Below are 26,210 nucleotides of genomic sequence, written 5' to 3' on the forward strand. Positions count from 1 at the left end.
CTTCTTCCTCATTGTATGATATATTATTAATGAAGAAAGACCTCTGTGTTCACATGTTGCATCAGCCCACACTATGTTGATTTTTTTTCCCTCTTTTGTTTAAAGAAAACATAAATTCACACCTATAGCTCTGCGTGGTTTGGGAGTGAAGGGAAAGGTCTTGTAAATGAAACCAGGCATTGGTTTAGCAATTTGAGCCCAGGATTGAAAGTCAGCAAGGTTATAGTTCTGGGGGAGATTTGCTGTTGTTTGTCCTGATGAAGTTCCTCCTAAATGAGGTGATTATTGTAGCTGTCAGGAATGAAAAGGTAGGACACACTGATTTCATCTGCACTTCAATCTCCAGGACGTGCAGGTACAGAGCAGTCAATATGAATTGCCAATTAACAAAAAACCAATATTGGCAAGTCGGCAGTTTGAGAAAAAACTCCCTCCAGCCAGTGCACAAAACTCCTGACATTCAAATCACCACCCTCGAGTGAAGACATTAGCAAATCTGCCCAGAAAATCAACAGAGATGAGCTTTTTTGGCATATCTGAATAGCAAATTGTAGAGCTGAGTGCCTGACTGCAGACAGGAAATGTAGCAGAACAGCTACACAGGAACACACTTCAAGTGCACACCCTATCTGCAGATAAAAATGCCTTTACTTTAGAGTAATTACTCCGTTCTGAATAAACTATCACTATATGACTATATTATTGTCAGGAATAAACTATCTTTTATTTCAGAAATAAAGTGCCCATGCTCTATTCTGCCATTCCACTAATGATAATAGATACAGCCATTGATTATAATAAATAGAGATTCTTCCACAATAGCTACTGTGGAAATCTTCCTCTTGTAAATAAGCCCTAGGAATACCATGCATCTTGTTTCCATGTATTTCAAATACAGTTCATATAAATGGATACTGTTGACATACCTACAGATTTCAGTAATTTTCATGCAATTAGAATCGTTTTAACTTGCAGCTTTGGGCTGAAGAAACAACTCCAGGATAGCAGCCAGTAGTGTCTTTGACATGATGAAGTTAACCTGGTTTAGAAAGCACCCAGCGGCTATTAGTACCTGACTGTTTCTCCACTTGCTAAAGGATTCCTGCCTCTGCAGTAACAAACTTGGGTCTTTCATGATGCTTTTAACACAAGCTCTCAAAGGACTTGACTGGAGAGGTACTGGTACCCCTCATCTGCAAACCGCGAAAGTGAGGCAGCTGTTGTAACATAATTTGTTTGACATTGCCCAACAAGCCAGTGAAAAACAACCTTTTGTTTTCTAACCCTGCAGCACGCACCATTCCTTTTCTGAAGAAGATGATCCTATGGCAAGAGATACAGCACGTCAATGGTAAAGCAAGGCCTATGGACAAGCAGGTTGGCCTTCAGTAAGCACTGGGTGTCTGAGGTCTGCTGCTTCCCAGCCGACTCAGATTTGTCATCTCCAGCTGCGCAAAAAACATCATTCAAATGCAAAATGCTGACTACTTCAGGCTTACTTTCAGAACTGGGCTTCAAAGATCACCTGGGCTGCCTCAGCTTGAGTCACCTCACCGCTGTCCCAGTGAAATCCGGGGAAAACTATTTTCAAAAACATGGTAACTTGAAAGACATTAAGCGATGCTTCAGCAGCCCCTTTAGACATGCCTGCAATCAGAATCTGCTCAAATCTGTGGCATGCAGCTAACGTTTAGCATTGGCTAGTTCATAGGATGCATTACTCTAAGTAGCTAGTGCATTTTGTTGCTTTTCAATCCTATAAACGTTTAAACCCCTCGCCGTGCAGCCCGGCGGAGGCCCTGGCACCCTGCGCCGCCAGGCTCTGTGAGGGTGGCTTCGCTCTCCCACGCTCCCACCCCATTTTCTGCAGCTTCCAGAGCCAATAAGGACTTTCGGACACAGCCCACTATGCAGATGTATCTTATCTGGGCGATAATTTCGTAGACCTATTATTAAATTTTAACTGCCTTTCGAAGGGGGGATCGTACTGTCGGCGGTGCGCTCCTGTCCCCCCCGGACCGAGCGGGACGCCGTGCGCGGGCCGCGGCCGCCGCCATAAGCACTACAGCTCCCAGCAGGCCCCGCGGCGCCGCCGCACGCTGCGCCGCCGTCCGATGCCGCGCGCCCCGCCCTCTTCGCATGCTATTGGGTCACAGACCCGCAGCCGCCCGCCTCCTCTCTTCTGATTGGCTGCGCCGCGCCAGCACGGGTGGCCGCCCTGTGTTTGAGGGGGGTACAAGATGGCGGCGGGCGAGGCAGCGGGGCGCTACCGGAGCACCATGAGCAAGAGCAAGGACCCCTCGGGGCTGCTCATCTCAGTGATCAGGTAGGGGTGGAGTGGCCCCGCTCTGCAGCCTCCCATCACGCCCGCAGGGCCGCCCTGCGTGGGACCCTGGGGGTGACCCAGGGGCGTGTGGGGCCCGTTCCGGGCCGGGCTTCCAAGACCTCGGGTCCTTCCAGGGCCCTGACAGCTGTGGGGAGGCCTCAGCGCTGGAGCAGGCCTTCTCCTGAGCGCTGCCCGCCGTCCTCCCGCCCTGCCTGGCTTCCCCCTTCTGTTCCACTTTGTTATATCCTGGGGCCTGAGGAGTAAGCCCTGCAGTTAGCACTAGCTTAATGTCGTGCAGGGAGGGTCAAGGCACTATATCTTTTATTGCTGTAGAGTCTATAGTTGACCTCTGTCCACAAACACATGGCAGCACTGAGTAAAATATGACTGGCCGGAAAAGCTGCGGGAGTAGGAAGTCCTGAGTGCAAACTCCATTCTGGTTTAGGATGCAGTAGAGGGAAAAGTGCTACTTCTAACTGCCTTGCAGGGGATGAAAAGAAAACAGTTGTGTCTAGTCATGTTTAGAGTATTGATTTCTGTCTGCCCTTATTCCTGAACCCCTCTCCTTTGCTAGAGGGTGATTCTGTGATATACTTTGAGCCAAGCAAGGACTTGAATTCATTTCACTGCTTTCCCTCTGTGCCTTCTTCAACTGCGTGTAAAAATCTCTTCTACGTAGCTTATGAACAGTAGGCTGGCAGCTGGTTTCCCAAACTGAAGCCTTGGGCAGCACGCAGTCATATTAGTACAATATTGTGAGTTGTAATGAACTTGCAAACTTTGATTCCTACTTCAGTGTCTTTGCCAGAAACTATAGTCAGTTACTTTGGAGAAGTTATTGTAGCAATATTTCTGTATCTAGGACATGTTATGATTTTAAAATCCTCTATGAATAGTAATGTTTAGGACAAAATTCCATTCTCTTTTGTTACTCTGAAAAGTGGTCTTTCAGATCTTGCAAAACTGGAGGTAAATGATGGCTCTGAAAAGCAGTAGGTTCACAGAACTGTGTAGCCTTTCCAGGGTCACGGCTGCGGTCTCTGAATTGTACGGTAATAGGTAACAAAGAATCCCACTGAACAATGAATGAAAGGTGGTGCTTAACACAGACTGCGGTGCCTGACTTCCATTTCAAATATATGTGGTTCATTAGTTTTATAAGAAAAGCTGTTAAAAACCCAGACTTGTTTAGGTTGGTATGCAGAAAAGTGTATGTTGGCATGACCTCGTATAAACTTGAGGTATGATACTGGTAGTAGTGTGCTTTGGTAACTTTTTATTTTGTATATAACAAATGTTGAAGGGGAAAGGGGTGGGAAGCTAGTACCCGAAAACGTGATTATCAAAATGGATCATGTTCCTGCAGCTTTTATACCCAGACCTACACACGCTCATGGGTGCAATTGTTCATGAGTTCACATGGAACGTTTGTGTAATGAATACATGATTAGGTGAAAATCTGAAAAAATCAAGCCTCTGCCTGGACCTTGAGTTTTTGCTGGGACTTAAGTATATTTGGGACAAGGGTAAGTAGCATGGATTTGAAGTGTTGTGCTTAGCATTTCTTTATCAGCCTCAAATTTTAATAAGTTGAGGAGGGAAATGTAGTATGTTGTAGCTAGATAACCTTAATTTAGAGAAAATTGAGAGAAAATAGAGAAAATTTGTAGACAGCGGAAGAATCAATAGTAGATGTGCATTGATTGCTGCAGCATTTCCTGTAGTAATAGTCTGTTTAAGTTTTTTTTGTTCATGTTTCCTGTAATTTCCGAGAGTATTTTAAGGGCTGCCTTCTGTATCTCTATTTTTACAAACCTGGACTTCTTATTTCATTTATAATGTAAAATGAGAGTGAGCTCATATAACTATGTTCTCTAAATAAGAAATCATGTTTGTCTAATAATCTTTGGCTTACAGGCACTGATACTTTGGTTGGTTTAGGTCCAGTGTTTGGACACAACATTGAGGTTAACTTTATGAAATTAAAATTATGTATTTCAAATAAACAGCCTGATAACTACACCTCCAGAGTTTAATTAGAACTTGGTTTGGATGTAGAGATTCTTTGCAAAGCTTGAAGTGTTGTGTTGAGCCAGACCATGAAAGCCTGAAAGTAGAACTGATTGCGAAGGAAGGAGAAAGCGTTGTGTTAATATTCACATTTCGTAGGGTTTGGCAACTACCAAAAGGAAGTGATACGGAAAGGAATTTAAGTAGTTTTCTTTATGTTGCTTTTGTATAGCTGCTCAGGTGAGGATGAACTTGCCAAGCAACAGGTGACATTTTTTTGCTGTTTTATATGCTCATAAAATACCATTGCAAACAAATATAGGCCTGAGTGTGTTAAGTGTATCTTTCTTATAACTAATCAGCTTCAGAAAAATATTACAAATCTTAACAGTAGACTACTGGTTTCAAATGTGGCAAAGTTTACTTTTCTTGATAGCTTTATTTCTGAAACATTTATGTATAGAATATTCTGCCAATTCTTGTGGGTTTAGATTGCATTTTCTGGTTTATTTAGGGAGCTGTTTATTTCTCTCTTGTTGCTTTGTGAAAGGCCCATAAAAAGAAAGTAGCAAAACTCTGACTACATTCTTCTGCTGTAGAAAAACAAAACTAGAGGAGCTTCTTTAAGTATTACGGTATTTTACTTGGTTATAGCAAAGATGGTGGTCTTTCAAAAAGAAACATTGCTTAGGTCTGCAAAATCTGCTTAGTGTGATTGTCTATAAAATGCTTTTAAATGTGAAGCTGAAAGGCCTTTTATAAATAGAAATCGTTTTAATAATGAAGGGATAATTTGTTTATATTTACTCAAGCTTAGTAGCTGTCTGATACATTGGAAAAGAGGCAGGAGCTACTGGCTCCGGTTAGGAGTTACACAGTTACGAGGCGGTGTAGTCAGACACTGAGCAGTGCTGCTGCTAGGTTATACTGAGTTTTTGGGTATAGCTTCCCCTCTTCTTTCTCCTAAAGGAGAAATAGAGGGTTTGTTCATAACAATAAATCTTTTAGAAGTAAAGAGTGTTTGGGAAGCTTAATGAATGTTTGCAGTCTGCTATTAAAATCCCCACCTTTGTTGTAGCTCAAGGGAGCCTTTCTTCTTTTCTCTGTGCCTTTAGGAGATATGAAAGTATCTTCAATTTGCCCTTGTTCTCACATTGCTGAGAAGAAATGACCATTATTTGCTACAAGAAGACATAGCTCCTGGGATTTTGACTTCTAGAGTAGGATATTGGATAGCAGGGCTTTACAGCTTATGTCCCCTTGCTTCTGCTGGCTGGTTGAAAGTGCAGCACTTACAATCATGCCTCAGCACACCCACTTTCAAAATGTGCTAATTCCTTCGTGTATGGGAAGGATCCTTCAAATTCCTTGAATAAAAGGTACTTTATAAGGTCAAAATATTGTCACTGGAGACCAGGAGCTTTTGTTGTCTAATGCTGATCACATGGGCTTTCACAGTGTCTTTTTAAAAAAATAGTGCATAGTGGAAAAAATACTGCTCATCTGCTGGAGGACAACTTGGGGATTTCTTTTTATTTTTTTATTTTTCAGAGGACAAACACGTGTATGTATATTGATTTTTCTTAACCTTTTGTTTTGTTGGTAGCTGGTTGAAGCGGCTTTTGTACTCTGAAACAAGCAACCTGGCATTTAGCAAATGCTATTTTTTTGAGGGATCTTGTCAGATTTTTAATTGGTAAATGTGTCTGCCTTTTATTTATTGTTAACGCTTTTTTTTTCCAATTAAAGGTTGCTATTTTTTAAAACTGGCCTTTAATAGCTGCTTTAATTGGGGGAAAACAAACTATAGCAGTGACTCCATAAGACCTTATTGAAATCTTTGTGTTAAGCTTTCACACAGGCAAACACATACAGCAGGTATCTGCAGATACGGCAAAAAACCTTGCATGTATTTTATTTTTCACAAGTGGATTTCTTTTTCCTTTTAACGCCTTTCGGCTATTATTTTCATTATGTTTACAGTGAACTCTGTTAAATGGATTATCACTAATGATCTGCCATTTGGTCTTTTTCTAAAGCAATAGAACTGATATCTCAGTTTGAGATGTAGAGTGAGAAGGATGAATGTATACCTGTTGCCCTCATTGTTGCATTTGAAAATAGCTGCTATGAGAAATAAGGCTGAGTTACTCCGATCTGTATACACTGTAATGGTCTCTTAAAACTGCTTTTATTGCTAAAGGTGTTCTCCAATGTTATAAAAGTAGTGGTTCTTCTATGAGGCAAGTAGCTCAGAAATTCATTGAGAATAAATTGTATTTGGTGGAGTATGGTTTTAAATGATAAATTTTACTGAAATGATTGTGAGGTTCTTGCCAGATATGCATACATTTTATACAAGTGTTGGCTTGTAGCTTCATATAGACACTTAATTGAATTTTAATATTAACAGTAGGGGAGGGTGCATACGTGAACACACAACCATATGCAGAAGGAAGTATGTGTGATCATGCCCTGTTTAAAAGTTCAAGTTACTCTATTTTTCAGCTCTTACTTCAGCTTTAAACGATGCACTGTGCAAAGCTGGAGTTCAGACTACTCTTAAAAAACTAGGAAGTAGAAATAGTTGGTTTTGTTAAAAAATTATTACATGTTCTGTGGTTTCAACTGTTCTGAAGATGTTGCCTCCAACAACTCTTCGTTCCAGTGCAGTATTGAAACCTTCTGGTTAATATTGAAATCTCCAAAGCCTCTTGCTGATTCATGCATGGCCACTGTTCTGATGCTACGTGATGTCAAGGATGGGTTCATAGTGCAGAGGGGCCGATGGCTCCTTAAATACTCTTCATCTTTTAATCATCCAGGTGGCAGGTCTGAGTCGCATTGTCCTGCTTCTGCTCTTGCAAATTTGAAAATACTGATCCTTAGGGCTTGTGTTTTCTCCTGGGAATGTGGTAATGCAAAAAGCTGTGTTGGCTTTTTGGATTTAGAATTCATTATGGAAAAAGGTAGAGCTGGTACCTGTGGTCTCCTATACATGGAGATAGTCCTGGACAGGTTGTCATGTAGTAGGGTGGTAGCCAGGTCACTCTGCTTGTGCCTGTAGTTGTAACTGGCATCTCATGGGTTGGTCTGTCTGTCTGCATCCCTTTTCTGAGGCAGAAAATGGTGCGCAGTTGGTGTCGGGGTTTTGCCTGTGTGGTATTGTTTTTTCATCTTCATGCAGGGCTGTTGGAGACAGCTAAGAAGAGTGACTTGTTCTGTTGAAGTCATAATCTTAAATGACTGAGTCTAGTATTTGTTTCAGAAATCAGCTGATCACTAGCTATGCTTACATGGTTTGTATTGATGTGGTAAAATTTGATTAAGGGTTGATTAATTTATCAAAATAAAGCATTCCATGATGATATTTGAGATGGCTGTAGGCTGCTCAGCCTTTACACTGCAGCTATATATATATGAAAGTCTTCAATGATAAAAAGATCATCAACTTTTGTTGAGAATGCTTTAACCAACTGTGTAAGCAGCATGAAAGATTAATGGAATGTAAGTAGAGGAGTGAAATGTTTTATAATGCTCTGTTTACTTTGTATGTTTAACAGCATTTTGAAGAGACTGGGTTCTGCCTTTTCTTGTAGTGGAGTGAGTTATTTCTTTGTTTGCACAGTGGTGATCTAGTTGTCTGGAGGATGAGTGCTTTGTGTTCCCTTTGAGGGTGGAGCGTGCTGGCCTCAGGATTTTACTTTTTTTTTTTTTAATTAAGGGGAAGATCCTTTATAATTTTATAGTCAGTTTACAGTGAATACCCCATTTCCCATGCCAATTGACTTACATGGTGCAGTTTTTGACTCCCTTTTTTCCAGCACCTCATTGTTGCCATGAAGGGAGGCGTTTGTCTCCTGAACGTATTGATGCATTTCCTCAAATCCAGAATTTCATAGGAACAATCAGCTAACCTATGAAAATGAGAAAACATTTAACATGTTGTTACTGAGTTAAATTGTTAACTACCTTTTGGATTTTTTTTTTTCTTCTGGCCGGCTTTGTTTCAGAAGGAACTGACTTTCAGAACTGTTTCAATGACTCTGCAGAGGTTTCAAAACATGTATTATCAGATTATATTCTTTGAGGTTAAATAGTGCTGGAAGCTGTAGATCACCCCATTTGGGACTTGTCTTTAAGACAACAGTTTTCAATTATAAAATTCAAATAAGTCTATTTAGTTTAATGAACCTCTAGAAATTTGTAGAGTAGTTTAGACAGTGTGTCAAAGTACAGTGGTTCTTGTCCCAGGGTGCCTTACAAAGCTTTTTCATTGTGCTCTGTTGAAACATAGCTGCTTGTAAGGTCTCGTGGGGTGGAACAGTAGTTGGGAGGAAGGATACTTGCTGAACTGCTCTAGACAGGCTTTTTTCCCATACAGGACTGGGTTTTTTATACCCATAAAAATAAGGCTTGGGGGGAAAAAAACCCACCCAACCAATGTCTAGATTTTCAGAAAGGACCAGATTTTATTGTTTCCTCACTTAAGCATTTTACTCTGATTAACTCAGAGGCTTAAATACTACTTGTAAGATGCCTCCAGTAAACATTTAATGTGTGTTTGATCTTCGGTGGTGTTTGACAATTTTACTGCAAGGCCCAGTTCTTGAAATCATCAGCATCAGTGTAATGTTCTGTTTCCCTCTACAGCTTTTAGGGCAGGAAAAAGTAATAAGAGTAATGCATTTTACCATACAGTATTTCTTGCAGAGCACTTATGTGCATCTTCCATGCATCTGTGAATTCAACATTTGATCCTCCCAACAACTTGCACTTCAAACTCACTGCTACAATTCCTGTGATAATTTGCAACTTGACAACGTCTGAGTAACTGCCTGGTTATGCTCGCTTCTGCTGGACAGCTGAGATGTGGACAGATGTGCTCTCTCCATCTCAGTTATTTTGTTCCCTTTCCCTCGCATCCTGACCTCTTATCTTTTATTCAGCTGTTGTTGTTTCTTGTCTATTAGATTTCCTTGCCATAAAAGAGCTTGTGCTGTCAGTCTCCATGTCTGAGCGGTGTCTCTCAATGGGGTGGCTGGCATTCAAGTGTTAGTGCACGATAAATATCTAGTAATGATCACAACGGTTTAAACTGAAATAAGAGAGCAAATACTGTAATTGCTGTGTGGTCACGGTTGTCAGCAAGAGGTGCCTTATGAAAAGTAACTAAATTCTAACGGGTTTCTTTTTACTCTGCCTTCCCCCCTTCCCCCCCCCCCCCCCCCTTCTAATACTGAAATCTCCTTGGCACATTGCAGCTATTTCCTGCAGAGAGGAGACTGGTCTTCCTAGAGATCCACAGTGCTCTGCTGAAATGATTTTTTTGCTTCTAGCAACTGCTTTCTTCACTTAACTGACAAATCCTTTGTTGGTCAAAAATTGTTTTAGCTAAGGCTGTGCTTTGATATCTACTCCCCCGCCAGCCCCCCACCCTGTAACTGACAGAGGCTTGTCATATTCTGGTTTGTCTTTTAGGTCCTTAGTATGGTATAAAATGGAGACTAAAGAAACTCCCTCATTCTCTGATTTTCCTTCTTGAAGGGTGATGTTGATAATTGTAGTGGTGTACTATTGATTTTATTGTCTAGAGTGGTGCAAATGTATATGATACATTGTGAAACATACTCAGTTTTTATAATCTTAACATGTAGTACCTACCCAGCACTTTTTTATCTGCAGATTTCAAAGGTGGACAGTAAGAATTATTGTTTAACTGTTGCCCACGCTAAAATGTTGAAAACCTTGCCCAATTTCTTCAGAAGGGATGGATCATACTGCATCCCTTAAACTTTGGATTTTGCCCAAAGCTGTAGTGTGTATTTCAGAAGCTTCTTCTGTTCAACAGATTTCTGGCATTGTTTTTACCAGAGAGAAAGGTTACAACATAAGTGAGTCCTGTAAGTTGGCCACACTTCTAAACATAGCCTTAGCTTTCACCAAGACAAACTTTAATCCAGGCTGTGTTGTACGGAGTTGATACCACAAGCTGTCTGTGTTATTGTAGCTTCAGAAGTGTTTTAAGGGGAGGAACTGGGAGGCTTAAGGCGGCATGTGATAATGGTGCACAATAATGTAGAAACAGGTGGCAGAAAGTTTACTGTGGATCGCTGTTAAAACTGAAGCTTTGTTTGATCGCCCCAGTGATTCAGCACTCCTTTTTATTCCACGTCACTAAAATGTTCGTTTTCCTGATCAGATGAGAAACATTTAAATTTGATCGGCTTGCATTTGGGTTTTTTGTTGGTGTTTCCCACTGTCTTTAATGAGTGTTTGCATTTGAATAAGTGATGCTGAATGAAGGCAAGTGAATTATGTGCTTAAAGAAACCGGATCCAGAAGTAAGAGAAGATTCTTCCTGGATTTCCAAGCTGCTCCTGTGCGTCATGTAGTATTCTTTTCTGCCTTAAACCACAAATATTTGCATATGTCTGCTCTGATACTGTGGAGCAGAGGAAGAGAAGGTCTACAGGGACACACTGGTGCTGAACACCTACAGCAACGGTCAAAAGCAGCACGGACTTCAACACTCCTCTCCTGTAAGAATTGTCTAGAGTGTTGCAGGTGCTAACTTTGCATTAATTTTCTAAAATGCATATTTGCATTTTCCATGCAATGTCTTTTCTTTCATTTTTAATAAAAAATAAAAATAATACATTTAATAAAAACCCCCGCAGAATCATAATGCCCACATACTGTTACTATAGTGTTCTTCCTTTGAAACAAATTTTCTAGTCAAGAAATTGGTAATTAAGACTGTTTACTATCCATAGCTTAGCAGTGATCATACTTAACATGGCTGGCCTTAGGGTAGGTAAAACAGGCAAAGTTATCCACCCAACATAGCTGAAAGCATCAGAAAAAGCAAATCTACAGAAATGAAACATTTATTATTCATTAACATTTTTCCCTTAAAATTGACACAATCTAATTTTCTTGGTGTTTTATTGGGTAGATAGGAAGCTAACAGTGGGCTAGCAAAAGAAATTACTTGTCTGCCCTGGAAAACTGACTGAAGCCCTTGATAATAGAAGCTATGTGGGCAAACATGAGACTTCTCCATGTAAACAAATTCTTGTTGAGTCTCAAATCTGATTCCTACTGGAGTGGTGATTTTTGAGGCTGGTGTCTGTAAATGGATAGTCTTGAAGGTTGTTAACTTCCTTTTGCCACAGTGCAAAATATTAGGGATTGAGGGGACAACCAAATAGCAGGGTTTGGTAGAAAAAACACTAGTGAATGAAATGCAGTGACAGGGTACTAGATGAAGCAGGAGTGGTGTGGCTCACACCCTGAATTCAGGTTCAGAAGGCTGAAAGCCTGTGTGTGCTCTAAGGGCACTCAGCATGTTGCAAAATGAACCAGTGTTGGACTGTGGGCATTTGGAAATCAAATTCATGGATTTGTGTCTAGGTCAGAGACAAGTTTTGTTATTGGCCCTTGTAGAATAAAAGAGGGGAAAATAGAGTTGAGTTGCTTCTCTGATGCTTCAGACTGAGGTACACTATTAGGATCGCATGTGCTGAAACTAAATCTTTACTGTCAAGCAGGAAAATAAATGTGAAAATGCAGATGGAGGAGATTCATTCATTCATGCCTCCCTTTGAGAGGAAAATGAGTGGATTTGTTTAGGAACCCAGTTTTTTCCACTTCTGTACATGTCTCTGTGAACAAAATACTCAGTCCCCTTGAAGCTTTGTGGTTCAGCAGCCCATATCGCCAGCCTGAGCACTTTGGCACTGTGGCTGCCTAAAGTACCTGCAATGATGCCTGTTGCTGGCTTTGCAAAGGTTTTTCCTACTGAAAAGTCGCAGGATGCTCCAGGAAAAGCATTTCTTAGTAACTACCTGTGTGGCTATTCTCAGTTTTTGTTAAGCTTGTTGATATGGGGACTGAGCAAAGAAGTCTGTCATGCATTTCATTCACATCAGAGCTTATTTTGTAGTAGTTCATTCGTGCAGATAAGCTGTGCACATTTGCAGGAACATGGGTGTTACACAGAATAAAGATTAATCTGTGTGTGGTGCCCTGTAGTGCTAGGAGCTATGATGTTAAGTCCTGTTTTGGGGTTGGAGTGCATTTGAAGCTCAAAAATAGCATGTTATTAAGGGAGGTGAATCGCTTCATAGTTTTGCAGCTGATCTCTGCAGCATTTCTGTACTTCTGTAGTTACCTATTGGGACACATGATGTGTAGTGCAATGGGATTTGTTTTCTTCTGCTGTTGAATAGCTTAGTGGACATCACGTTCTTGCAGTTCACAGCAATGAAGGAAATGTATTACCTTGTGAAGAAATTATGGCTTGTTTTCTGTCCTTTTTCATCATGTGAGTGTTGGTTTTTGTGGTGTTTGAATGTGGGAGAGTTTGCTTCCCACCTGCACCCCCTTTCCCTTCTTCCCTACCTTAATGTATCACACTGTAGGAGTAAATTTACAGAGGATATGAGATTGTGTGGTAGCTCTGCAGTCCAGGCACCTGTGGATCTTGGACAGGTCTATGAAAAACATTGATTTGTCAAGACACAAAGAAACAGCTAGCACTAAGTCTGCAGTGTGAGAATAACTTGTTATATAGTGTATGGAGTCTGCTGGTGGTGTTGTTGGAACCAGATTAATTACGTTGGTTCCTAGAGAAAAGTTTCTTTTATCCCTGCTTAATGTGTTGCATTTTCAAAGTGCTGTATGTATTTACTATGGTAAATAGTAGCTACAGTCTGTAGTATTTTCTGCATTATGAAAATGAGACATTGTGTGACTTTCTCAGAGCTCTTTAGTGTTTCAGTGAGAGAAGCATTTAATTTTGTTGCTCAGAGGAAAATGCTGAGACTGAGGTCTGTGGAGAGAAAAAATGACTCAATTGGCTTTTCCAGCTGCTTCCAAACACTTTTCTGTGTTGAGCATTTATAGGTAAGCATCTATAACTCAGAAATCTTGCCTTCCAGTGTTTTGGGTCAGTCCCTAGGTTTTGATGGTTGTTGAATTGCTGGAAAGCACCAGGTGAGAGTAGTTTCAAATGTGCTTTTGGGTCCTAATTGTGCCAACATGTCTGAGACACTTTATTCCTTCATCTGTGGTGCTGAGGATGGAGCACTCTTCTGGAGCTGGGAGTTAGTTCACTTTTCTAGAAAGGTATAGCCTCTTGCAGAAATGGTAGAGATGGCAATTATATTTGACCAATGTGAATACATATTCTTACATATTTACCTCTCGAAACCAGATATTCCTGTCTTTGTGAGCAGCTGTAGCAGTTTAAGGCTTTAGGCATCCTGTAGAATGACAGTGCTTCAGGACTCCTGTAAAAGTCTTTCCACCTAGTTATTTGAGTTGGGTGCTAGAAAGTGGAGATGAAAAATGCTTGTGATCCACAGATCAAGTTCTGCTGAAATGAGTAGTCCCAATGGACTGTTTTTACTAATCTAATCCCAGTGTAAATTCACTGACCTCAGGGGAAATAGCAGGGTCTGGGTTTTTTCTTGGTTTTTTGAACTATGCTGCTTATCCCATGATAAAGGCATTTCAGGATTGTGTCTTATTATCTTCTCTACCTTGTGTTCCATATGCAGAATTGACTACGGTGAATTAAGCATTTTGCATTTGTGTAATCTGTATTTTGAACTCTGTAAAATCAAAAGTCAATGAGATTTGGCTCAATGAGGTTCTGTTTTACTGTAGCATAAAAATGTCTCTTAACAGACTAACATCCAGGTAGAATTATTCTAATCCTATTGAGCTCTTGGTAATGAGACAGGCATATGCAGCCATCCAGCTGCCAAGTATAAATTACAGGTATTTTACAGGGGAGGCGGATTCTCATTTAGAAAAATGAAAATGAAAAAACAAGTGAACTGATCAGGGAATCCTACTGGAGAACCCCACCAAATTCATAACCTGCATGTACTCAATATCTAAACTGATGTTCCTTCTGCTTGTCGTATGTTTTGAATGCTTTTGTTTTGTGGGGAGTTCTAAAAAGCTAATGTATATTTATTATTGCTTCCTAATCCTGTCCTGTTTTATAATTCCCTCTTGAAAGTTGTTTCTGCAAGGTTCCTTTCCCAAACAATTTTGATCCTTTCTATTTGGCAAACAGTGTGTTGACTTTTCTTCTTCCTTGCCACACATTTTAATAGAACAGAAACAAGCAAAGATGCCCTTGGCTTACTTTTCTGCAGTATTAGCAGGAACATATATAATCTCGAGAATATTAATTATTTCTTGCTTTGCTTTTTTTTTTGTGCAGTGCAAGAAAAAGAAATGGCTCCTGTACCAAGGGGCTTAGGTAGGAAATTGAGGTATACAGAGTAAGGTTTTGGATTCAAAGTGACATTGTGCATTTTCGTAGTTACAGATGTTGCTAAACTTCAAGGATTTAATATTGTGGTTTTGAAGGAGGAAAATACATGATAATGAATTACTGGAGTAGAGAGAAAGCAGTGAGTTAAGTTTTGGTTTAAGTAGGTAAAGTGAGACCTCATCTAATACAGTGACTTGAGAAGAATGAGTAGAAGGGTCTTACTGGTGGCTGTAAGCAGTTGTAAGTATAGCCATGGTGGACAACAATGTGTATTATTGTCTGAGGAAAAAGTTTAATGTGATTTTTAAAAGAAATGCAGAAGAGTCATTCTCAGTTTTATAGCACACTTCTTTCTGACATTTTGATTGGAAACAGCTTTGCTTCCTCTTACTTATATATTGCTATTTGCATCCGTTAAAGAATGGTTTTACTTTTCTCTAAGTGCTCTTTGATGATTCTTCTGATGATGTCTTTGTGGAGTGGATCACATGTGCACTTTGCTGTTCTCCAGCCATTAATCCAGGCTCCCATAATGACTGGAAATAACAAAGTTCTAAAACCAAAACCTTAAGCTTCTGAAACTTGCTGGTCTTTCAGTCAAAGAAATGAAAAAGTAGTCTCTGATGTTGCTTTTCTCCATTTAGATCTTGGGTTGTGATTTCAACTTCTATCCATAAAGAAAGTGTTGAATTATTTATCCCTTTTGGCATAGTAAGCGGTCCCTTTAATGTTTTGAACTAGGACAGACTAAAGGGCCATAAAACATAGGTAAATTTCTTGGTCAAAATACAAATAGGATATTTTTATTGATGATTGTTTCCACAGTATTTTCCCAAAAAAGGTAGTTAAAGAAAGCAAGAGGTTCCCAATACAGGTGCTAATTCTAGAAACATTTCCCAGCTGGTGCATCTGATAGAGCCAGCTGGAAATCTTGGAATGTGGCAGTTGACTAGGCCTGAAACTTCCATTGAATTAAGTCTTGCAGGTTAGGATCACAGCCTGGAAAAAAATGGTAATGGTGTGTTAATATGGTTTTATCCTTGGTGCGCATGTCCCTGGGATATACAAAGCAGTATTTTGCAGAAGTGTTTTGTTAATTCTTCCTTTCTCCCCCTTCCTGCTGCCTGACAGCATAGTGGCTTCACCTGGAACTGTGCAAGTATGGACCATGGTTGTCTTGTCTCTTTGCTGGTCTGGATGCTGAAATAACCTGGTAAGGTGAAGGGAAGGCCCTGTGTTGGCACTTAGTGTATGTATGTTTGTGTGTACATGCGCAGGAGTCTGTAACATCACCTCCAGCACCTCCGAAAAATTACTCAGATTTAGGTGGTCTATATTAGTGAAGTATTCCAGAGGATAAGACCAAAGAAATGCTCCTTTGAGGCTGATTAATGGTTCTTCCAGCCTGGTAGTTTTTCTCCAACAATGGTAATATGAAATGTTCGAGAGAGGATGGAGGTCTGGCCACTTGCTGGTGTCCAGTGCCTCTCTTATTTTTCCCTAGTGTCTGGAGTTGTTGAGTTAGTCATGTTGGAGGATACATTCCAGCAAGTTTTTCAGTGTTTGTCTTGACCTGTTGTCTGTGAATACATTTAAGTACTTTTTCTGAACCTGCTGATGCTTCTTAAACTGATCTGTTAGTTTCAACAAGTCCCTCTAGTTCTAGTAGGGTATGATTTGGTGAAAAACTGTTTTGCATTTACATTATTGATCTTGTTTTTGACTTCTGCAGACCTCAGTTGTATCTTTTTTCCAGACTTACTTTTCCAAACTGAAGAATCTTGGCCTTAGTGTTTCTGCAGAGAACAGCTGCTTTAATCCCCTCTGTTGTGTTAGTTGCCCCTCGAAGGGCAACAGAGGAGGGGGAGGTCAGAACGGTGCACATTGCTCCAAGTATGGCCATAGTAAGGTTTTATACAGCATTAGAGTGATTCCTTTGTCTTGCTCTTATTGTTGGATTCTGAGCTATCTCTGCATATTAAGCTCATGATTCAGAGAACTGTTAAGTGTAGAAAAACACTTAATTGGCAACTATATTCCCAGTATGTGCTGCTGAGGTTCCTGAAGTCAGGTTGGATGGAATGGAGCTTTGAGGCCTGCAGATTCCTATTACCTTTCTTTTTAAGATGGGTTGGCAATATTTCCATGCTACTGATGGCTATGTTGTGGATTTGAAAGATGAGGTCTTCGGAGTTTAAACTGTGTGAGAAGGTGTGTAGTGCTCAGCCACGTCGGCTGGCTTTTTACCCCCTAAAGCATCTTGATTCTGCTGAAGGGGACAGCAAATGTATATTACAGATCTCAGCAGACAAATGGTAAAATGGCAACTAAGATTTATCCTTTTAGTTAGATGTTGTCATTTTATCATTTCAGTAGGAATGAACTTGTGGTATTTCACAAAGGCTTCTGTTATCCACCTGTACTAGCTTTGTCCTTCTTTTGACATGTGTTGTGGTTTCTAAGTTACAGTTCCTGTTGTGACTTCTCAGGCTTCATAAACATCTATTTTGTCTGTGCAAATGTCAAGTGTTTTTAGCAAAAAATATTTTTCCTGTATAAGGCAAGTTAAACTACAAGGACAAAACCAACTGGGCAGCACAATTTGAATCTGCTTAAAACCCACAGTTGTGATTAGAAGTTGTTAGGAAGCCTGAGTTGGGCAGGAGCATTAGGAAAGTCTTGAGAGATCTTCTGACATTACAGTGATGTAGTCTTATCCTTGGAGAAAGATCTTAAGCTTTTATATCAAACTACTAGCATTGCAGATGGATTCAAGCCAAAGCTTCAACAGCTTTGGCAAATTAAGAATTTTGAAATTGAATTTTCCTTAATTAAAACTAAATCTTTTCTAATCTGTGATATAGACCAATTTGGTTCTGCTGCTACATTGTCTAGAGCAATCCATGATTTTCCTGCAATCTATAATGCAGGTTAGAGAGATTCGATGTTTTCATTAACTACAGAGACAAGCAATACTGTTCAGCTTCAAACTCAAACAATATGTCAATTTCTAAAAAGGATATATACATTTGTCTAGTGTAACCCATGCTGAAGAACATTCTCCTAGCAAAAATAAGCAGTTCTTTACAAAGGAAGCATATTTATCTGCAAGAGCTCTTAATGGAGGATGATTTACTGCCAAACACAATCTTGCACTTGCTTTCTGCTCATCTGTTATAGCATGAACCCAAACTTCATGCTATTTTTAATACTGCTGCATTAAGAGTATGCTTAGCTTTGTTTCCTAGCACATCTTCATGCCTTACTTTGAAGTGTTTACATGACCCCTGCTAAGAGTGTTGAGTGTTCAGCAGTACTTGGTGTGTGTAATCTTAGCTCCCTTGTTTGAGGAACCAGTGTTGTGTATTCCCCAGGTGGGAAAGAGAAACTGGGCCACAAGGACATAGAATGTGCCTGCGGAGCCCATTCCACTCAAATGTGGATATTTACATCAGAAGTCTGTAGTAGCCAAGAGCTGTGTGTAGCTCATGATATAGTGTCAAGATACAGTCTGCAACGTGAGGGTGCTGTAAGGACAATGTTAGAGGTCTGTGGTGGAGCAGAAGCTGTAACCGAGATATCTTAATACCAGGCTTATTTTGTAACCACTGTTCTTACTTTTCAGATCCCTTTTGCGTGATATTAAAGTGCTTTGGTACAGTACAATTAAAAAAAAAATGATCTTTGTAAAACCATTATTTAGGACACGACTAAGAATGTTTGGGGGTAGAATATTAATGTAAAAACATTGGAAAGCATTCCTGTTTCTGTAGCTACAATGAAGTGTGGAACTTTAAGTGATACAAATAATTTTATGCATCGGAAGAAGCTACTCTGTCAGTGGAATGAGGAAGGGGGTTCTCATCTCAGCATGTTCTCAGCACCCTTGTCTCCTGTGAGATGTGCAGCTCTTGGTATTTGGGAGTGGGGAGGAGGGTGTGAGGCTCCCATGCTGATAGTCTGAGGCATAACAAAAGAAAGAGGATCTCTTCTCTTCATTCCCATGTGGTATCTGTTATGGCCTTCTGCCACTGCCATCTGAAAGTGAAAAGAAGTGTTAAAACTGTAAAATAAATCACTTGGGTACATTGTCTTCTTTTAGGGTGTTATAGGATATATTTGGGCTGTAATTCCTCTGTCCTCCTTGGTAGTTGAGTAGGACAAGTGTGTGTGTGCTCTTGTCCTCCTCGTGCGCTCTTCCATATGGTAGTACAGATTTGCTTGCTCACTTGAGTTTTCTTAGCTGCTCTTTCTGGGATTGTGATCTCCTGTGAAATGGATGCTTTTCCTTTTTAAAGATGGAGTCCTTGAGTAGGTGGTACAGCCTGTTGTTTTTCTTTGAGGGGAAGAAAGAGTAGTGAACTGGAAGTTTTGGGTATGTCTTCTTGACTTTCTGGGAGGGAGGGAGCATTTCTTGTATGTTTCTTTGTTTGCATTTGTTTGAGAAGAGCTTTTGCACTTGAGTTCTACTACTTTCCTATTGCGTTGAGCAACTCGGGAAAATCTGTCAAGTATTAACCCTTCTGTCCTGCTTGTGATGCAGTGAAAAACCTAAAAACTCTGCTGCAGACAGAAGCTGCATAGATAATAGAAACATTAACACCCGAGAAAGAGCAAGGGCTGGGAGCTCAGCACTTAGCACTTCGAGAAAGGACAATTAGTACCGACTTAGATGAGCTCAACAAGAATGCAAATAAGGAGCCTTCCGATGAGGACCTGCTAACTGCTAAAAGTAAACAATCTAGGGTAAAATAATGGTGGTAGTAGGAGTTAAGTGACCTCCCACTCAAATGGCCCCCACCCCGAAGAGGTGGATCCCAGGTCCAGAGATCATGGGGATATAGATTAAAACCAGCCCAGTGAGCAAGTATTGGCTTGGCATGTTTAGAGTGGACAATAAGGAAGAACTAATTGTTAGCCAGCAGACTTTATACACTTGAACAAAAGTTAGATAATGGATGAGGTATAACAACTGTAGTAGGTAACAGAAGCTAAACAACAAAGACTGCTAATGTATGCAAAGGTAAGCAGGAACTTTAGGTCACTGACCAAGAAGGGGAAAAGTACATCTTGAAGAGGCGCCAGGGGGAGGAGATTCTGAATTTTCAGAAACCTTATGTATATGCATGACTTGGTATAATAAATACCCGTCTGCTTGTTGAAACGGTGTGCAAGTTAGGAGGAGCGATTCCCCTTGCACCTGGCGCCGCAATAAACACACCTGCTTTATAACTGTCCTCGAGTTGTAGAGTTTGATACTGTGTCAGTTGTCATTGAAGATACTCTTAAATAAACCATGATGAAATGGGTTTCTGTCCTTTGTCTGTTTTTCAATGATGTGCAAGCAGTTCCTGCTTGCGTTCTGTTATTGTCAAGGACGAGTGACAGTTATTGTGAGGAAAGTTGGTATTTTCTTTCTTACTTGATAGCAGGAGATACAGCAGGAGATAGTTTCGGTTTGACTGGACCTCGTTGCTTTAACAAATCCAAAGTGAAAGCAGAGAACAGCAGCAGTGTTCAGCAATGTTTGGTTGTGTGGTGGGTTTTTTTTTTGTCTCCTTCCAAGTATTTGACCTTCTCTACATAAATAGCTTAAGAAATCCAGAAAAAAAACCCAAGAAGTTCTCTTATTCCTGGAGGTGTGTTTTTCAGTCTTTTGGGTTGGAAATAATGGCTGTTGTAGTCCTTTACTATTTTTATACTCTTTCAATGTAGGATGCATACCATATTAAGATGGTGCTTCAGAGGCCTAAACTGCTGTGATTTAAATGAAGTCTCCACTGTTCATGCTCTGCTGGTTGTATTTTTAAAGGCACCTCACTTTCAGGGTGTAAATGTTCCAGATTTTTTTGAAAGTTTTGATTGTTTCATGATTTTTAAGTATATGACCCAAACCAGTTTGTATGCAGTGAATATTTTTTCAAATATTTTTATTTTTGCTTATTTTTTGTTGTTAGTTTTTTTAAGTGGTTCAGAAATCAGTAGAGCTACAGAATTCTTCCCTGCTCATTCTTAAGGTTGTGATATACCAGTGCTTAAGTCATAACTACTATTAATGATCCTAAATGAATTTTCTGTTTTTCACCACAAAGTATCAGTTTTCAATGTCTATATGGCTGATTTAAAACAGAAACCTGTATGGACCATAGCTACCCCTCTAAGGATAAAGGAAGAAGAAAATTCAGGATGGCTTTTTTTGCACAAACCAACTTTTTGAGTGCTGCCTACGATAGCAGATAAGGATATGTCTTTTGCTGTCCCCTGCGTCTTTTTGGTAGTGCCATGGAATCAATCTAAGTGTGGCTTCTCAATCTGGTGGCAAGATGGGTCTTGGAGGGGTTAAGCGGGGTGAAGAGAAAGAGGGAGAAAAATTACGTAGATTTTTGAGTAGAAATTTATAGTGACACTGAGGAACATTTGTCTTCTGTGCCAGTGTCATTAAATTTTCAGCAGTTTTGTTGGAATCTTAAACTTCATTGAATTAAAAAAATATTAAAAATCTTACTAGATTATGTTGCTCAAAGGGTACAATAAATGGGGGGGTGGGGTTGGGGTGGGAATAAGGGCCCGTGGCATTTCTTTGCTGTGCTGGTGTACGTTTGAGAACACATTGACTATTGGAAAGCATGGGTACGCTTTTGGTGGGTTTCTTTATGTGGTTGTGATGTCCCTAGTGTACTTTTGGCAGGTAAGTAGCAGTAACTGCAGTGCTCCTAACAAACAGTTGCACTGATAGGAGTCCAGGGCAGAATTTCTTCTTTATGGTTCTTTGTAAGTAATAAATTGGCATGTATTTCCTATGTTATACTCTGCCCATATCAATGACTTTCTGGAAATATGGTAACTAACAGATAACTTTCCCTTTTCATAAATCTAGTAGTACAGTAAAAGAGCTCCAAAGCAGCTGAAAACGGGGGAACTAATAAAAGCACAATATTTATGGTTTTTTATTTTCTTGAAGTACATTGTGCTTCACTGAATACCAGACAGGCATGCTTACCAGAAATAACCAACACTCAGTAAAGTGTAAAAACTAATGAAAGTGGGTAGGTAGTGTGGTTTTTTAGGCAAAGGCTTCCTGTCCTTACAGATAATTTCAAAATATCCCTATTTTTGTAATATTTTGTCCTTAGGACTTTATCTACCAGTGATGATGTTGAAGATAGAGAGACTGAGAAAGGCCGTCTGGAAGAAGCTTATGAGAAATGTGACCGGGATTTGGATGAGCTGATTGTCCAGCACTACACCGAGCTCACCACTGCGATCCGCACATACCAGAGCATCACAGAGCGCATCACCAACTCACGCAACAAGATCAAACAGGTGATGACTAACTTTGCCTCTGCTCAATAGGTTGTATTCTGGGTACTAATCTGTGTAACACCTCTGCCTTTATCCTGTGTACTGTCTTTGTATTGGTAGTATATAAATGTTGTAGGCTCCCATTTTAACACTTTATTTTTCTCTTTGTTTTTTCCAGCTACTGATCAGTCTGAACTAAACTAAAAATTGAATTGAGAAAGCACTGTTACCCACTAATTCTGAACTAGGTCTAATTTTTCAGGTCAATGTGTGGCCTGGTTAGGAATTGACCATCCAGTCCTAAGACACAGCCTGGGACTGCTGTATTACTAGCAACATGTTTTCCATATCATTTCTCCTTGTTTGAGGACACAAGTAATTAAAAAGCAAATGGAGACGTGGATATAAAGCACAAAGCTTTGTGGTGCCTCTGTTTACTTAGTGTCTGGGCGCGTTGCTCTCAGGTTTCTGAAGTCTTAAGGGCTGCTAAGCTAACACCTTTTCATCTAATCTGTTCATATTTTGATATGTTGACCTTCAACCACCTCCTGAATAGTCTGAGTGATTCATCAGCTTGATTTTGCTTAGAGAATATGAATTTTGGTGTTATTTCCAAACTCGATTCTGTTGTTAATATACATGAACTCTGTGCCCCTGTATCTTTCTGTATTTTGAGTGCTCACACTTCAATAGTGTGCCAGTAAATAACTCTAGCACTCTTTGTTGTGAACTTCTTTGACCTGTTCCCCTCCCTGCAGGAATAGATTAGTTTGGTCTCCTGTCCCATCTTTTACTTCCTGTGTAGTTTGTTATACCCAAGCTTGGCAAATTAGGCACCAAATTTGTTTGTTGTGTCCTGTTGTCCCACCCTCCACCTCAGCTCTGTGGAGATCTCAGCTTGAAACCTTCCACAGAAGTGCTTTAGGAGCAGTAGGCTTTTACCCTTCTGGGGCTATGTACTGACCCTTCTGGCTTTTAAAATTCATTTAGCATTTTCAAAGAAAATGAGACCATTCTGGGGCTTTCCAAGGGTAAGAGTTCATTCTAGGATTTATGTACAAAGCTCAGCACTTTGAAAACAGAGATCAATTGCACTAAAATTGAAATAAACTGTAGCCCATGGCCTATTTTCACACAGTGTACTATGCTTTGCAGAGGTCAAAACAAACATGTAGGGTGTGACCTTTTGGTCCCGCCTAGAAAAATGTCTAAGGGTGAAGGACCTTTGATATTTAAGTTTTCTTATTAGTTTTGGTCAATATATATTGAAGTGGTTTTGACCTAATCTCATGGGAGGCCCCAGATCTGGTTTGTCATCAATCTGTATTACGCTATCAGACTTAATTTTGATGTTCCCGTCCTGTGGAAGGTGGATGATCACACAGGCATTTACTTGCATTAGGAATTGTGGAAGTGTAGAGAGTCCAGATCACTCTGCATATCTACCTTTTGCAGTCAATTGTATGAATTCCTGTTGGGAAAGTCCTAGTTTTGAATCCAGTTTTACATATGTTACCACTGTAAAACAGGATTATCAAGTAGAAACAGTTTGGCCTTCCAAGGGGAGGATTGCTCTTAAAGACTTGCTGTTCATTCCTTCCCCTACTCCTACATTTAGGTATAGCTGATATTCTTTCTCACAAGGACAGAGGTGGGAATGTCTTGTGAGATTCCTTCTAGCCCCATGATTGTTTTGCTGACCTAATTTGGCTCTGTGTAACAGCAGCCCACTGATGATGGTGCGCTAGGTCAGTGAAACATTTTAATTTAAGGTATTGAACAGGGATTAAGTCTGAAATGATCTCTGCGTGGATTTTATTTTGCCTCTGCTTTTGCAGCAAGCTATGAGACACTTCTGTTAGGTTTTCTGTTGGCTGAGGATTTTTCTAGGTTATTCTTTCCAGAAGGACATTTCAGAGTGCAGTGTTGCTGTATTAAAACCTTTGTCTTTTCTGACTCTGGATGGAGGCTGTTTTATGTAGCTATTGTTATTTACTGGTTGTCTTTAGTTTGGTCAATCTGTTTCGCATGTATTTTTTTTTTTTAACTGCATTTAGATGAACAAGGTAGAGAATGTGCAGCTGAAGTGGGATTTCTGGAGTGCTTTGAAGGCTCATTTTTTAAAAATAAATTGAAGGGCCTACTTCTGAGAGTCTCTCTTCATGTGTAATTCAGTGAGAGTTCAGCCTGAGAAAAGGTTGGACCCTAAGTATTCATAACTTATCACAAAAACAAGAGTAGTGTGAAAGCGATGTGTGAAGCTGTGTTGCTAATTGCTTCCACATTTTAATATGCACTGTTGATGTACATTATGCAAGAAAAGCTAGGTTATGCTGACCTTGCCAGAGGACATTGGGAGAACCCGAAAGCAGGGAATGCAGGCTGTGCGTTTGAGCAGAAGGAGTGGAGAGGAAAAACTCTTCATGCTTCCTGAATGGGGTAGAATAATAGTGGCTTTGCCACTGAGGATGGCATGAGGCTTGAAAACGAACTGAATGGTGAACACCAAGGTGTTTCTCTAGTTGATGTAGAGGCCTTGATAAATAATGGAAGTGCTGAATTGGACTGTATCTTAACTGCTTGTTCTGATGAAACGGTATCTCTTACAAAAAAAAGTTGGTATTGCTCAAGTGTCCTGGTTTCAGATGGGTTAGAGTTAATTTTCTTAGTAGCTGGTACAGTGCTGTGTTTTGGATTTGGTGTTACAGTAATGTTGATAACATACTTATGTTTTTAGTTGTTGCTAAGTAATATTTATACTAAGTCAAGGACTTCTCAGCTTCTCAGACCCTGCCAGTGGAAGGCTGGAGGGGCACATTAAAATTGGGAGGGGGCACAGCCACAACGGCTGACCTGAACTAGCCAAAGGGATACCCCATACCATAGAATGTCATGCTGAGTATATAAACTGTGGAGAGTTGATGGGGGCGGCTGCTTCAGGACTAGCTGGGCATTGGTCAGCAGCTGGTGAACAGTGTATTATGTATCACTTGTTTGGGCGTTTTTTCTTCCCTTTGGATTTTATTACTTTCCCGTTCTCCCTCCTTTTCATTACAATTGTTGCTCTTGTTGTTACTACTATTCTTCTTATTTTATTTCAATTATTACATTGTTTGTATCTCAGCCCTAGAGTTTTACCTGTTTCCTGATTCTGCTTCCCATCCCTCGGGGTGGGGACTAAGCAAGTGGCTGTGTGGTACTTAGTTGCTGGTTGGGGTTAAATCATTACATAGAGGTATTAGGAGAATGTTTGTACTTTTAGACAGTCAGGTTTCAAGAAATACACCAAACTTGAAGAAAGAAGGAGATGTGCCAAAAGATGCAATAGGCAGATGGAAAATGTTTACAACAGAAAAATTAGTAGTAGCTTATTTGCTTTCACTGAAAATTGGATTCTTGCTGTATGCCAAAATACTAAATCGGTTTTTGAAAAATGTGCAAATAAGTATTTCGTCATAATTAATAGGATCCTGCATTTGTTCATGTTATGATACTTCAGTTAAATTTTCACTAGTACAAAACTTGTACTAAAAAACATTTTGCTATGAAAACAGTTCCTGTTTGTATGTGCTATATATTTCCTTACAGCCAAAGGAATAACCAAAAATTTTAAGAAACTTGGATTTGTTTGTAGTCTTGTGATATTTTTGGAATTACTAATAAAGTAAATGTGGGAAAGGGCTGATCTATATTAGAAGCACCAGTTACAGGGACAGATAAGTAATCTTTTGACATGTTGCTTGTAGGTGAAGGAGAATCTGCTATCATGTAAGATGCTGCTGCATTGCAAGCGAGATGAGTTGCGCAAGCTGTGGATTGAAGGGATTGAGCACAAACATGTCCTGAATTTGCTGGATGAGATAGAGAACATCAAGCAAGTGCCTCAGAAGCTGGAACAGTGCATGGCCAGCAAGCACTACCTCAACGCAACAGACATGCTGGTAAGATGCGGTACCTTGTGCTGGGCCAGTGTCTTAGCAGAAACACACTGGTCAGCTGTCTGATCATCTGCAGACAGATCTGCTGTCTGTGCTGTTATTTGCTTTTTTTCCTTAGTTTCTTCTTTTGTTATTTGCTGCTTTCTTATACTGGAATTTGTTTGCTTTTGTTTTGATCCTTCCTGACTGGACTTAGGATTACAGTCTCCCATCCTGTTTGATTATCTCTTGTCTTTCAGAACTGTCTTTATCTGTTCATATGTTCTGATCACAATGATTTCTATAACCATCTAGTTCTTTACCCATTTGATCTGCACGTAGGATTTCCTTCTACTTT

At 40.0% G+C, this 26,210-nt stretch overlaps 1 protein-coding gene across 3 annotated transcripts in view; it reads left to right on the forward strand.

Annotated features, from left to right (window-relative positions):
- Positions 1–2,219: 2,219 nt before the first annotated feature.
- The window catches only part of EXOC4 (exocyst complex component 4), a 408,367-nt gene continuing 384,376 nt past the window's right edge, over positions 2,220–26,210 (forward strand). For all 3 annotated transcript variants that reach the window (XM_037387956.1, XM_037387958.1, XM_037387957.1), the window contains exons 1-3: positions 2,220–2,326; positions 21,767–21,956; positions 25,682–25,876. In XM_037387956.1, coding sequence (XP_037243853.1) covers positions 2,241–2,326; positions 21,767–21,956; positions 25,682–25,876 — 471 coding nt within the window. In that variant the 5' untranslated portion in view covers positions 2,220–2,240. The remainder of the gene's footprint in view (positions 2,327–21,766; positions 21,957–25,681; positions 25,877–26,210) is intronic.

This window comes from Falco rusticolus, chromosome 5, assembly GCF_015220075.1.
Source record: "Falco rusticolus isolate bFalRus1 chromosome 5, bFalRus1.pri, whole genome shotgun sequence".
Taxonomy (NCBI): Eukaryota; Metazoa; Chordata; class Aves; order Falconiformes; family Falconidae; genus Falco; species Falco rusticolus.